Raw genomic sequence first — 13,800 nt, 5'->3', positions numbered from 1 at the left:
CCGCTCCTCTCATGGTCGTGGCATCGGGTGTGCCTACCTCGTCCCCTCACTCTACCCCTGCGCCGGAGCCCACAAGCGCCAGAGAGGTCATTCACTCTTCCGCTCCTCTCATGGTCGTGGCATCGGGTGTGCCTACCTCGTCCCCTCACTCTACCCCTGCGCCGGAGCCCACGAGCGCCGGAGAGGTCATTCACTCTTCCGCTCCTCTCATGGTCGTGGCATCGGGTGTGCCTACCTCGTCCCCTCACTCTACCCCTGCGCCGGAGCCCACGAGCGCCGGAGAGGTCATTCACTCTTCCGCTCCTCTCATGGTCGTGGCATCGGGTGTGCCTACCTCGTCCCCTCACTCTACCCCTGCGCCGGAGCCCACGAGCGCCAGAGAGGTCATTCACTCTTCCGCTCCTCTCATGGTCGTGGCATCGGGTGTGCCTACCTCGTCCCCTCACTCTACCCCTGCGCCGGAGCCCACGAGCGCCGGAGAGGTCATTCACTCTTCCGCTCCTCTCATGGTCGTGGCATCGGGTGTGCCTACCTCGTCCCCTCACTCTACCCCTGCGCCGGAGCCCACGAGCGCCGGAGAGGTCATTCACTCTTCCGCTCCTCTCATGGTCGTGGCATCGGGTGTGCCTACCTCGTCCCCTCACTCTACCCCTGTGCCGGAGCCCACGAGCGCCAGAGAGGTCATTCACTCTTCCGCTCCTCTCATGGTCGTGGCATCGGGTGTGCCTACCTCGTCCCCTCACTCTACCCCTGCGCCGGAGCCCACGAGCGCCAGAGAGGTCATTCACTCTTCCGCTCCTCTCATGGTCGTGGCATCGGGTGTGCCTACCTCGTCCCCTCACTCTACCCCTGCGCCGGAGCCCACGAGCGCCGGAGAGGTCATTCACTCTTCCGCTCCTCTCATGGTCGTGGCATCGGGTGTGCCTACCTCGTCCCCTCACTCTACCCCTGTGCCGGAGCCCACGAGCGCCGGAGAGGTCATTCACTCTTCCGCTCCTCTCATGGTCGTGGCATCGGGTGTGCCTACCTCGTCCCCTCACTCTACCCCTGTGCCGGAGCCCACGAGCGCCGGAGAGGTCATTCACTCTTCCGCTCCTCTCATGGTCGTGGCATCGGGTGTGCCTACCTCGTCCCCTCACTCTACCCCTGCGCCGGAGCCCACGAGCGCCAGAGAGGTCATTCACTCTTCCGCTCCTCTCATGGTCGTGGCATCGGGTGTGCCTACCTCGTCCCCTCACTCTACCCCTGCGCCGGAGCCCACGAGCGCCAGAGAGGTCATTCACTCTTCCGCTCCTCTCATGGTCGTGGCATCGGGTGTGCCTACCTCGTCCCCTCACTCTACCCCTGCGCCGGAGCCCACGAGCGCCAGAGAGGTCATTCACTCTTCCGCTCCTCTCATAGTCGTGGCATCGGGTGTGCCTACCTCGTCCCCTCACTCTACCCCTGCGCCGGAGCCCACGAGCGCCGGAGAGGTCACTCACCCGACGCTCTCCCCAGATTCGTCGAAAAGAGGATCGACTTCTCCTTCCCGTGCCTGGTATTGCAGGAGGAGGGGCCTTCTCTCTGTGCCTGTCACGTGTCATCGACGCAAGCAAGATCCCGCCCACACGATTGTAGAAGAGCCTATTTAAGGGGCTCCGAATTTTATATGAGATACTTCATACCATGTACTTCATCTTGATACTTCATTCTCTTCTTATTTTCTTTCAACTACTCTGGAATAAAACAGTGCAAGTTTCGCACTAGCAAAACGTTGTCTCGCCCTTGCTCGGTCACCATGGTCTACCAGAGGCCTGCAGCTCGCCGACAACGCCACGCTACCCAATAAGGAATGTCGGTGGAGCTTCGAGAAACAGGTCGCTCGCAGTGGGATCACCTTCAAATGCAACAAGCTGGTTGCTAACGGAGGGACCGCCCAGAGGGGCAGAACACTGCACAGAGGAAAAGCGGAAGTGATGCTGACCAACTTCAGCCAGGAGTTCAAGCACATCAACAAGGGAATGACGATAGCGTACCTCGAGGAAACTGTGGAAACTAGTGGTGCGTTTGTCCTCTCGGATTCTGCCAAACCTAGCTCGATGGCCATAGTTCCCGAACCAGCCTTCGGCATAAATCCAAGTCTCCCCACGAGTAAGCAGCAGTAGCTCAGAAGTCTTCTCCGACGATACAAAGACTGCTTTTCGACGCCATTGAGGATTTGACAAACACAAGAGTGCACTCGACTACTCCTCCAGAGCCCTTACCGAGTTTGTACTCAAGAATGAGAAGCTGTAAGACAAGTCGACGAAATGTTGCGTGACGACATCATCCAGCCGTCAAAAAGCCTGTCGGCACCTCCTGTAGTCTTGGTGAAGAAAAAGGACGGAACCTTGCATTTCTGCGTATATTATTGTCGACTGAAGAAAATCACACAGAAGGACATGTACCCTCTCCCACGGACAGACGACGCATTGGATCAGTTCTGCAATGCTAAATACTTTTCGACGATGGATCTCAAGACTGGCTACTGGCAAATAGAAGTCAACAAGAGGGATCAGGAAAAGACTGCCTTCACCATGCCAGACGGCCTCTATGAGTTCAAGGTCACGCCATTCAGACTGTGCTCAGTGCCTGCAATGTTTCAGCACGTGATGGACATTGTGTTAGCAGGGTTAGAACGGCAGACCTGTCTTGCCTACTTGGATGACATCATCGTCTGACACGATCACCTTAGGCAGCTTGCAACAGTACTAGAGGCGATCAAGTCACCAGGGCTCACTCTGAAGCCAGAAAAGTGCCGCTGCACTTAAGATTAGCTTCTGTTCCTGGGCCTCGTCATCAGCAAATCTGGAGTCTGCCCTGACCTGCGGAAGACAGCTGCCATCACAAAGTTCCAGCAGCCTACAAACAAGAAGGCAGTGCTTAGATTCCTTGGTATGTGTGCCTACTACAGGCACCTTGTCAAGGACTTCTACCGCATCGCTGAACCACTGACACATCTAACTAAATGTGATGTTGAGTTCAATTGGGAAATGCAGCAGGCCGACACATTTCAGGAACTTAAACGAGGCAAGCAGTCGCCACTGGTACTTGCGCACTTCAACGAGGACACCGATACAGAAATCCACAGTGACGCCAGTAGCCTAGGCCTCAGCTCCATCCTAGTCCAGAGGAAAGACAGACTTGAACAGGTGATAGCTTACGCTGGCCGGTCACTGTCAAAAGCGGAAGGCAATTATTCTATGACCAAAAAGGAATGCCGTTCAAAGTCGTCAGTGACCATCACGCGTTTTGTTGGCTAACGAACTTAAAGGCCCCTTCAGGATGCATGGTGCAGTGGTGCCTCAAACTGCAAGAATATGACATCGCTGCAATCTACAAGTCAGGCCGAAAACACTCCGATTCCTACTGCCTGTCTCGCCCTCCCATGGACCCGTCCCCACAAGATGGCCAAGAGGAGGACGCCTTTTTAGCTACAATACGTGCAGACGACTTTGCCGAACAGCAGCAAGCGGGCCTAGGGCTCAGAAGCCTTGCTGAGTACTTCCAAGGCAAGACCAACGTTGCCCCGAGGGTGGTATTTAGGCAGGGATTGGGTTCACTTTTCTTAAGAAAGGACGTCCTGGTAAAGAACTTTTCACCAGGCCGTGCAAACTACCTTCTCATTGTGCCCACAGCACTCCGATCAGAAGATCTGCACGCCCTGCATGATGGTAAGATATCCAGGCACCTTGGGTTTTCCTGTACGCTCACAAGAATACAAGAGAAGCACTATTGGCCGCACCTAACTGTTGACGTCGCCCATTGTGTCAATGCATGTCGAGACTGCCAGCTGCGCAATACACCACCAACTAGGCTGGCGAGATTACTACAGCCGATCGAGCCTCTTCGCAGACCATTTCAGCAGATCGAGATGGATTTGCTGGGGCCCTTTCTGATGTCAACATCTGGAAACAAGTGGATCGTTGTGGCCACAGACTACCTTACTCGCTATGCGTAAACGAAAGCTCTGCCTAAAGGTAGTGCGGCCATGTAGCCACATTTTTCTTTGAGAACATCCTGCTGCGACATGGTGTGCCAGAAGTCCTCCTTACTGACAGAAGAATGCCTTTTACTGCTGAGCTTACTCAAGACATCCTGCAGTATAGCCAGACAAGTCACCAGAGGGCCGCTGCCTACCACCCAGAGATGAATAGTCTAACCGAATGACTGAACAAGACGCTCGCTGACATGTTAGCGATGTACGTTGACGTTGAACACAAGATGTGGGTGTTGTGCTTCCGTATATCACCTTTGCTTACAACACGGCAGTGGAAGAAACAACACATATCACGCCGTTCAAACTGGTTTACAGAATGAACCTGATGGCTCTCCATGCCATGCTGCAGCACATCACCGATGAAGAAAATGTACACGTCGCTGCCTATCTCCAGTGTGCTTAAGAAGCCCGACAGCTCGCCCACTTGCACATCAAGCACCTGCAGAGGACCAACGGATGGCACCACAATCTTCGACGATGCTATGTGGAATACCAGCCCGGCGACTGTGTTTGGGTTAGGAGCCTGATACCCCGACGAGGACTCAGTGAGAAACAATTTCGACGCTATTTCAAACCCTATAAGATTATCTGACCCGTGGGCGCACTGAACTACAAGGTCGTGCTAGACGGTATTTTGCAACTAAAGTGGCGCTGCTTGCAACCTGAAATAGTCCATGTTCTACGCCTTAAAGGGACACTAAAGGCAAATATTAAGTCGAGCTAAAGTGATATATTAATGCTCGAGGATGTCTATGGCATCAATATTATTGCGAACAGAGCCTTAATAATCGAGAAATTGAGGTAAATGCAGGATATGATTAGAGACTCCCCCGGGACATTCAAGTACTTGCTCGATGACGAAAGCACTCCTAAGTGAAACTCTGTCTTTAGTACTCAGCCACTCGTTGCAAAAAACATCCTTGTATTGTATTATAAGACGAGATAAAATGGTACTTGTCCCGTTCTACGTTATATTTAGAAAAAAGAACTAATTGAAATTGCCCTCGACGACGACGCGGGCGGTCGAAAGGTTTCGTTCTCGCGCGGTGCTGCGCTGGTTTTGCTGGCTCGCGAAACTCGCACAAATTGCAAGTAGCAGAGAATTAAACGTCTATGTGATGTCATGGGATGCCCGAACGGTCTACACCAATTGAACAAAAAGCAGTTGCACTGGCAAATCCCCGGCTCTGTCTTGGCTTGGCATCGCCGTCTGTCGGGCACCGTTTTACTCCCCAACGGCAGCAAAAGGTGGTGGTGATGGCATATGCAATGTCACCACTCCCCCGTATAGGTGGCAATTGTGATAAAAGTATTCGGACCCTACAGATGCAATTTTCTCATAAACCAAGTTTTTTCTTGGCACGACACAAGTGACGTTGACTTGGTGTTTGCCTTTAGCGTCCCTTTAAGCCATTCACCAGCACTAACAAACTTCGTTGCTTTGTTACTTTCTCTCTTTTTTTCTTTGCTAGCTGTGCTTTTGTTTTTTGCTTGCCTGTTATGTTTGCATCACCGGGACGATACTTTTTAAGAGAGGGGCATTGACACGTGTCCTTGGTTCATCTTTATTGGCTGATCCCGTTTCACTGTCTAAGAAATGTTATCGCTGAGCGCATGACACAACTTTGTGTAATCTGATTGCTCGTATGCACGATGTTAATTACTTAGAACTTTCTGGAGGCCATGCGGGTACTAGCGACTATTCTGGAACCTTCGATGACACATGCATAAAAGCAGACGTGCTTGCCCTGCAGATCAGTTTTCCATGATCGCTGTCTGAGACCGCCACTATAGTTGTGCTTTAAGTGTAGCCTGTTTTTGTGGGCACAGGTCCGCCCAATAAAAGTTCGTTTTCTCATTCATAGTATGGCTACTGTGTTCTTTGCCATCACTACTATGTGATGGTATATTCTGCTTTGAACCCATAAAAGTGTACATTATATTGGGGGACACATTAGAAATGGGCAAATACTGCAAACTCAGTCACATGTTTGGACATTTCTTTTGCCTCTTCTTTTAATTCAATCCATAGGCTAACTGGATCGATTCTGATGGCAAAGTCAAGGTTGGATTAACCGAATTCGGCTGTACTATAAGTCATGCCGTTTTAAGCCATGTTCATGTATAAGGTGTGTCACTGCTCAGTGAATCTTATTACACCTTATTTTGATATTAAAAGTATCTGAAGGTGATGGGGGCTAAGCAGTGTGCGTAAAGCACACAATACTAAAGCCAAGAAAGCAAGGCACACTTCAAGCAACCTGCTAGACATTGTAGCTGTAAGAGGTGAATAGACCTGTGTAGTTCTTGTATGAGCAATGTGCACAACAGAGAAGAACCGTGATGTGGCACAAATTTGGCAATGAAGAGTCACTTACAATCCTTCCCGATAGCCATCAAGAAGTGCTTGGCATAGGGACTTGTTTTGTGGAATGGTCTGCAAGATGTTTCCCTCAGCTGTCACGTAGCCAATGGCCCACTGGCCCAGCCTTGTGCAGCTTAGCCGGAAGACATAGCTGTATGCACAAAGAGTAAAAGCTGCACATCAGATGCCAATGATCATTTGAAGTATGATATTAATAACAAAACCACAAAGACAGCTATAACACAGGAATGAGCAGACCATAAATCAAAACATAAGGTAAATGGCTTCAATGGCATGTCAATGAGATGTCAACAAGCTTCTTTTTGCTCCCAACCAAGCTACAAGAAGACTCAGCATGCAAAACAAAGTAGACTGATACTGTGTGAGCTCATAAATCAGTTCGTAACAAGTATATGTGCAAATACTTTGCTTAAATTGGCAAACAACCCTGTTTCTGGAAAGCATGCTAACAAAAGTGACAATTAACATGTTCATGTCATTTTGCAAGGTTATGTGAAAATATGTACTGACCAAATATGGCACAGACATGTGGCACGGAATACACGACTTAGATTTTGTAACAAAGTTCCAAAACCTAAATTTGCGCCATCTATTGGACACTGCCCAATCAGATTTGTCACTGCCCATTGAAATTCATAATTTACTCGCTTACAAATATGCAGTAAACTCTCACTGAAGGGGACCTCAAGGGACCAGGTAAATTGGTACTGTTTATCAGGTGTCCCATTTACTAAGAGACATAGCTGAATACAAATGCATGAGTACAGAACCAACCAACCATGAGGATAGTGTTCTGTTTATTGAGGTTCCACTGTACAAGACCTAGCAAATCAGCAAATGGATGACAATTTTTTTTCCCTTTCATCAAATGTACAAGGTATGCAGTGAAGGCACAAATTAAGCAATGTAATCATTCTTCTGATATAAGAGGACAATTGCTCACCTTCCTGGCTTGTTAATGTATTTGTACAGACGTGCCTTGACCTCATCATATGTAAGGAAGGCAACATAGCCAGGGTGGGTAACTGCGAGGATTTGCCAATTTCTAAGAAGTGTTGACCAGGGCTGAAATAACCTGAAATGATAAGACAGTATTTTAAGCACTTGAAGCACTGCAGTATAAATATTACAAAAGAATACTTCCTCATTGAACTCTCACTTTAGTGTAAGAGTATTCTTATGCCATGTGTATCAGAAATTAGCATGTATATTGTGACGTGGAGAAGAGAGGTTTAAAATATATTTACAGAGTATTTACAACGCGTCCACTGGCATACAAGACATACAAGATGCAAAACAGTCCGCAAAACTCTAGCGAGCGTCATCATCTTCGGTACTGTCCTCAGCATCGTCTCTGGCAGCACTCGGTAACATGACCCCAGGTGGCGAAGGCGTCATCTTGGTGCTTGCTATATTGTCTGAGTGGCTTCGCTTGAGGCAGGTGACTTGGACGACATTGATGGAAGGTTTCAGAAGGCAGCCACAATGACACCTTACTACCTTCGTCAACAAGGACTTGCAATTTCATGCGGAAAGTGCGCAATGGTGGCATTCATGAGGAAGCCAATGTCTGGTTATGGCGTATCTTTTAACGGACAACTTATACCATACAGCAGAAGTCACAGGTTCTTGGGAGTCGTAATTGACAGAGACCTGTCTTGGACTCCGCACATGAATTACGTGCAAAAGCGGCTGACTGCTATCTGTCACCTGTTTAGGTTTCTTGCAGGAAAAAGTTACGGAGTATCTATACATGCTATGATACAGCTGTACATGGTGTTTTTCATTGGATTCCTACGGTACAGCCTGCCTGCAATATCCAGCACCTACAAGACTAACCTGCGTACAACTCAGAGAATTCAAGTCCAAGCCTTTAAGACATGTCTTGGCTTACCACGCAGTGCATCAATGGCTGAAACCATTGCCATTTTGCAGGATTACCCAATCAAGATGCATATTACCGTTGAGACAATGCGTATGCACCTTAGACATTATGCTAGGACCCCTTCCCACCACTTGGCGAGCCTCACTGCTGCAAGGCCCTGCTCGAAATTTAGCGCTACTGTCAGTGCACATCGTGCGTCGTTAACTTCAGGGTACACACCTTCGGCCAAGCCAGTGTTTCCTCCATGGTGTTTGAGCTGTCCACAACAGGGGCGTAGCCAGGGGGGGGGGGGGGCTTATGGGGCTTCAGCCCCCCCCGAAATTTTTTCGTGCTGTCCATGCACCGCCGACCAAAGCGACCCCCGGCGCCGGAAATCACTCTGGGTTTTGTCTAGAATGTCTTTTTGACGCTCGAAAAGACATTTAACCGCGAAGATTGCAAACTCGGGCTGGATTTCGTGGCAACGCCCATACACCGGGAGTCACATAACGCCAAGCAGTCCCATCCGAGCACAAAGTTTCAAGGGCGCTTTGATGGTGAGCGGGCTCGCCGCGGCATCTCACTGAGGCCACGGAATCTATGGAGCGCATGGATATCAATTGCGAAACTTGATGGGTATAAATCTCATAAGCTCTTGATGTGAAAGGTGCATTGACATTTCCAAAGTTGTGCTTCAGATTTTCGAATGCGGAACTTTGTGGGTTTAATGCTGTTATAAACATTTGACGCCAAAGGTCTATATTGACTTTTCTAAAGTCTTACATCGGAACATACAACGAGAGAAGCCAAATCAACACACTAGCAGACGAGTTGACAAAGCAGGCAGCGAGGTCCAATGAGACGAAGCGTTGGGGTGGTTCATTTGTGCCGTCATGTCACATAAAAAAATATCAACATCTTTTTTAACCTACGCCAGAACATCCATGTCAAGACACTAAAGCTAGCCAAAGTAACTACGTTCTTATTTATTTTTTTCTACTTTGACTTTTATTCGCGAGGACAGATTGAGCCTCTTCAATTTTTTTTGTTCTCGCTAGCCTACCCGCGGGCTGCCAGAGCCTGCCAGAGCGCATACGTTTTTCTCGTATGGCCCCGACCACCGTGCGGTGCACTTCGGTGCGCGTTCGGTTTGCTCTGGCCGAGTGGATTTTCACCGGACAGAGTTTTGGACGCTTTCTGCCTAGCAGACGAGAAAAAAAAAACAATGGTCGCTCGTCGCCATCACTGTGGGGACTCTAAGGATTGCACCGCATTCCTTGAGCGGAACCTTTCCGGAAAGTCTTGTTTCGCCGCTGTAGGATACTGAGCAGTGTGCGTATGGTTCTCAGTGGACCAAGCGTCTCATGTTTTCTTCGGTATTCCTTCCGTAGCCCCATTAGGTGCCCGAAGTAGGCATTAGATTGTGGCCAACATACTTTCCTATGCGTTTTTTTTTTTTCATTTTGGTGCCTCCGCCTCACAGAAAAAAAAATACATTGTTGCAGCGCAGCGAATTGTCGCACGGTGAAAGTTCGATTTTGATATTTCTTTTGCGGAAAGTAATGGGCGACGGGACGCTTCAGTTGCCGGATACGTTTATTATATTATTGCGAAAGCAATTATATGGACACTCTAGGCGCATTCCTGCCATCGCCCTGATGTTTCGTATAAAGTCCAAGGGTGATAACATCGTGACCATGCGCTGCATGCTGTATGTGCGAGTGAAAGCGTAGGAGGGGAGGTGGAATGGGTGAGCCGACGATGGTGGCTCAGTCTTGTGTGCGCAAAGGAGAAAAGCGGGGAGCAAGCGCCGCCTTCCGTTGCGCGCCTTACATCGAGGGGAGTGGATGGAATGGGGGCGGAATCTAGGATTCTGTGAATCTATGATTGTGCAACATGTTTATTTGCCTTGTTTGACGCATTATATACAGTTACTACTTCTTACATACATAGACTCATTGGAGACTTATACGTATACTTAAATATCTTGTTGCGAGGTTTTGTGTATACATGCAGTGAACTTTGTTTCCAGTGACACTTTTTTGTCCTTTATCAAGCCGTATTTTCGCAGTTGTATATCCCATTGTATCTTTGCATTTCTAATGTACGAGGGTGAGTCAAATGAAAGTGAGCCTACCCTAACCGCGCAATAATGGTTCGGTTCATTATCTGCGAGGCATGCGCGTAGGAGAACGGCATGTCTCATTTACAAAAGTGACAAGCAGGTGTGAAGATAAATGTTCTTTAATGCTCACATACACTGGGTTGAATATGGTCGCGTCACATAATGGACACTTCAAAAGCTGAACAGCTCGGTGTCGCGAAGTTTTTGACAGCTGAAGGTGTTTCCAAAACAGAAATATAATCACCATATGACTGCCGTGTACATTGAACACTGCATTTCATTGACCACTGTGAAGCGTTGGAGCAAATGATTCAAAGGACGTTGCAAAGACATTCCAAGAACGGGCCAAAACCATCGTGCAATCACCCCCCACAAAATTTCAAAGGTTCATGAGCTGCTGAAACAAGAACGGAGGATAAGCATCGATGAACTGGCAGACCGTCTGAACATCAGTCACGGTTCGGTTCACGCCATAATTCATGAGCTTCTCGGTTATCGGCTCTTTGGTGCGCAATGGATCCCCAAGATTTTTATCCATCGCGAGAAGACGGAGAAGTTTCGCGCTGCCTTGACTCATCTGATCGGGTATCACAGTGAGCATGACGACTTCTTGTTTGCAACTGCGATCGGGGACAAACCTTGGTGCCACTACTACGAGCCTAAAACACGATGGCAAAGCTTACAGTGGAAACATTCGAATTTACCACGCCCAAAGAACGTAAAGGCCATCATTTCTGCTGGAAAGGTGTTGTTGACTTTTTTTTTCGATCGACAGGGTCCATTACTGATAGAATTTTCTAAATCTTGAGAGGCTATCAATTGTTTCCGAAACGCCAGAACGGCAGCGTGTCGCAATCAAGAACGAACAACGTAGAAAATTGACGAATCGGGTCATCTTGTTCCACGACAATGCCTGCATGTCCCCACGTCGCTTATGTGGTTAATACAAAACTGGCAAAGTTCAAGTGGGAAACGCTGCAACATCCGCCATACAGCTCAGACCTGTCACCTTGCGACTTCTACATTTTGGGGCAAATGAAAAAACAGCTCAATGGAACCAGATACAGACTTTTTGAAGCAGCAACCCAAGGAGTTTTATAAGACGGGAATCACGCAACTGGTTAGTTAATAGGACAAATGTCTAAATTCTCATGAAGACTACTTTGCAATAAAGTACCCCGTTGTTGGCTCATTAATTTTACTTGCCCTCATATATCTTGCAGAACTCCTGCTTTCTATACGTGCTGTCTGTCGCGACTATAACTTCGGTGCAATTACTCACGATACACGACAAGGGACAGCTACTCCGGCGTAATACATTGGAACAAACGACAGCGTCATTGAGATTTTTCACTGGCCACTGCATATATACAAGGATGTAAGCACGGTTCTTGAATGACAAAAGTTTCATTAACATATTTGTCCTCAACTTGTTCAGTTCATTGCCTTTTAATTTTTCATATCAGCGGCATGCACTGCTTTTCTGGTTTCGAACTGATATAGTTCTAAAGTTCGTGTGATATCTTCTTTACTTAATAAATAGACAAAAAACATGGAAGCATTGAAGTCAGTTATGTTGGGCACAATTTTTGGCACATACGAGTATAATATTTTATGAAAAAATACATACTTTACTTGTATTTACAGTGCGTAGCTTTCAAGAATTCGTTTGCAGCATCTTTTGCAATGACAATGCAATTATTATTCATGTATTTGATCCCTCGATAAATTGTTTAAGAGGAAGCTTTAGCTCGGGCCCAATCCGATGCGGCCTATTCAAATACTTGTAAAACGCAGAAACGCTTTTCTGAGATAATCCTGCTAATCGCTTTTATTGAAATTGGTTGCATTTAAGAGAGAAAGTTAAATCCTAGTGTCTGTTGGAAAGAGAACTTCGATTTAGTGCCTGAATTTTGTTTAAAATATTTTGGAAAATTCGAAAGTTTGAAAAAATAGAAGCACGACGTTTACAACCTAATAGCTATGCATGAAGAGCAGATATTGTGGTTCTGTAAACGGCATTTATTATAACAGTCAAAGCGGACAAGTTTGCTGTGTCAATTTGTATCTTAATTGGTTACGTTGTGTACAAGGGTTCTGCAAAAGCCGTATTTCCACAATACATACTACATTTTTTTGAGATTCATGTGTAACATATCTATTTTGTCCGCCGTAGATGTACTATTAGATGCAATTCACAGAATTGTGATATCATTTTTCATTGTTGAGTCAGGGAGTTTTAAACTTGATAGTTTCGTTTTCTGGAAATTTTCAATTTTGGCCAATTTTTAATAAATAATTGACCTCCTAAATGAAAAATTCGAAGCCAGTAGTCACTAGAATTAAACTTTTCGTTTAAATGCAACAAACCTCCTCAAATTTGGTGAAGTGGTTGCAGGGAAAAACGAATTCCCCTTCTACATGTACTTAAATAGGAGCATCCGAGCTAAAGCTTCCTCTTAAGGAGGAGGCTGAGCTGCAACGTGCAGCTACATATTATATATATATATATATATATATATATTGGCCCAGTGGCGTAGCCCCCCCCGAACAAAATTTCTGGCTACGCCACTGGTCCACAAGTATATATAATGATTACAGGACTACAGAAGAAGACAGGTCTACCGGCCCCAGCTCTAAAACAGCTGAGCTTACTTCTTTTGCATGATGCACATCTATACCAATGGATCGACCGTGTCGTCCAGTTCTGGTGGTGCAGTGGTTATACCAACGCGAGGAATAACACTGCGGTTCAAGACATCGCATGTCACGACTTCAACGGCGGCAGAATTAACGGCTCTACGTCGTGCACTGGAATTGATTCCGAAAGACCTAGAAAATGGGCTGTGTTCAGCGATTCAAAATCGGCGTTACAGTGCAAGCAGTCAGTTCTCTGACGTAGATGTCATGACCAATTGACATACGAAATCGTGAAACTTCACATCACGTCCAACAAAAAGGTCACGAGGCTGTTTTTCAATGGTTCGTGGCCATTGTGGAATCAGTGGCAATGATTCTTCTGCTAACGCTACTCGCACAGCACATCAAGAAGAGCACAGCATTCCAATTCCGCTTTTGAGGACAGACGCCGCAAGGCAGCTTCGACACCTGGCATTCAGTCTCTCGCTCACCGAGAGAAACTCGCCAAACTTGCAACTAACACGACAGCAGAGTTGTCTTCACAAAGGCATCATCATCATCATCATCATTATCAGCCTGGTTACGCCCACTACAGGGCAAAGGCCTCTCCAATACTTCTCCAACTGCCTCGGTCATGTACTAATTGTGGCCATGTTGTCCCTGAAAAATTCTTAATCTCATCCGCCCACCAAACTTCCTGCCGCCCTCTGCTACGCTTCCCTTCCCTTGGAATCGTGTCCGTAACCCTTAATGACCATCGGTTATCT

General features: G+C 47.4%; 1 protein-coding gene across 1 annotated transcript in view; it reads right to left on the bottom strand.

The window, feature by feature from the left end:
- Cbl (E3 ubiquitin-protein ligase CBL) overlaps window positions 1-13,800 on the bottom strand; it is a 71,538-nt gene that overhangs the window by 37,222 nt on the left and 20,516 nt on the right. Inside the window, exons 3-4 of the mRNA XM_065448467.1 lie at window positions 7,348-7,479; window positions 6,397-6,534 (exon numbers count right to left, since the gene is read on the bottom strand). Of these exons, the coding sequence (XP_065304539.1) occupies window positions 6,397-6,534; window positions 7,348-7,479 (270 nt within the window). The remainder of the gene's footprint in view (window positions 1-6,396; window positions 6,535-7,347; window positions 7,480-13,800) is intronic.

This window comes from Dermacentor albipictus, chromosome 4 (assembly GCF_038994185.2).
Source record: "Dermacentor albipictus isolate Rhodes 1998 colony chromosome 4, USDA_Dalb.pri_finalv2, whole genome shotgun sequence".
Lineage (NCBI taxonomy): Eukaryota > Metazoa > Arthropoda > Arachnida > Ixodida > Ixodidae > Dermacentor > Dermacentor albipictus.
This window is presented reverse-complemented; position numbering and strand designations above follow the sequence as displayed.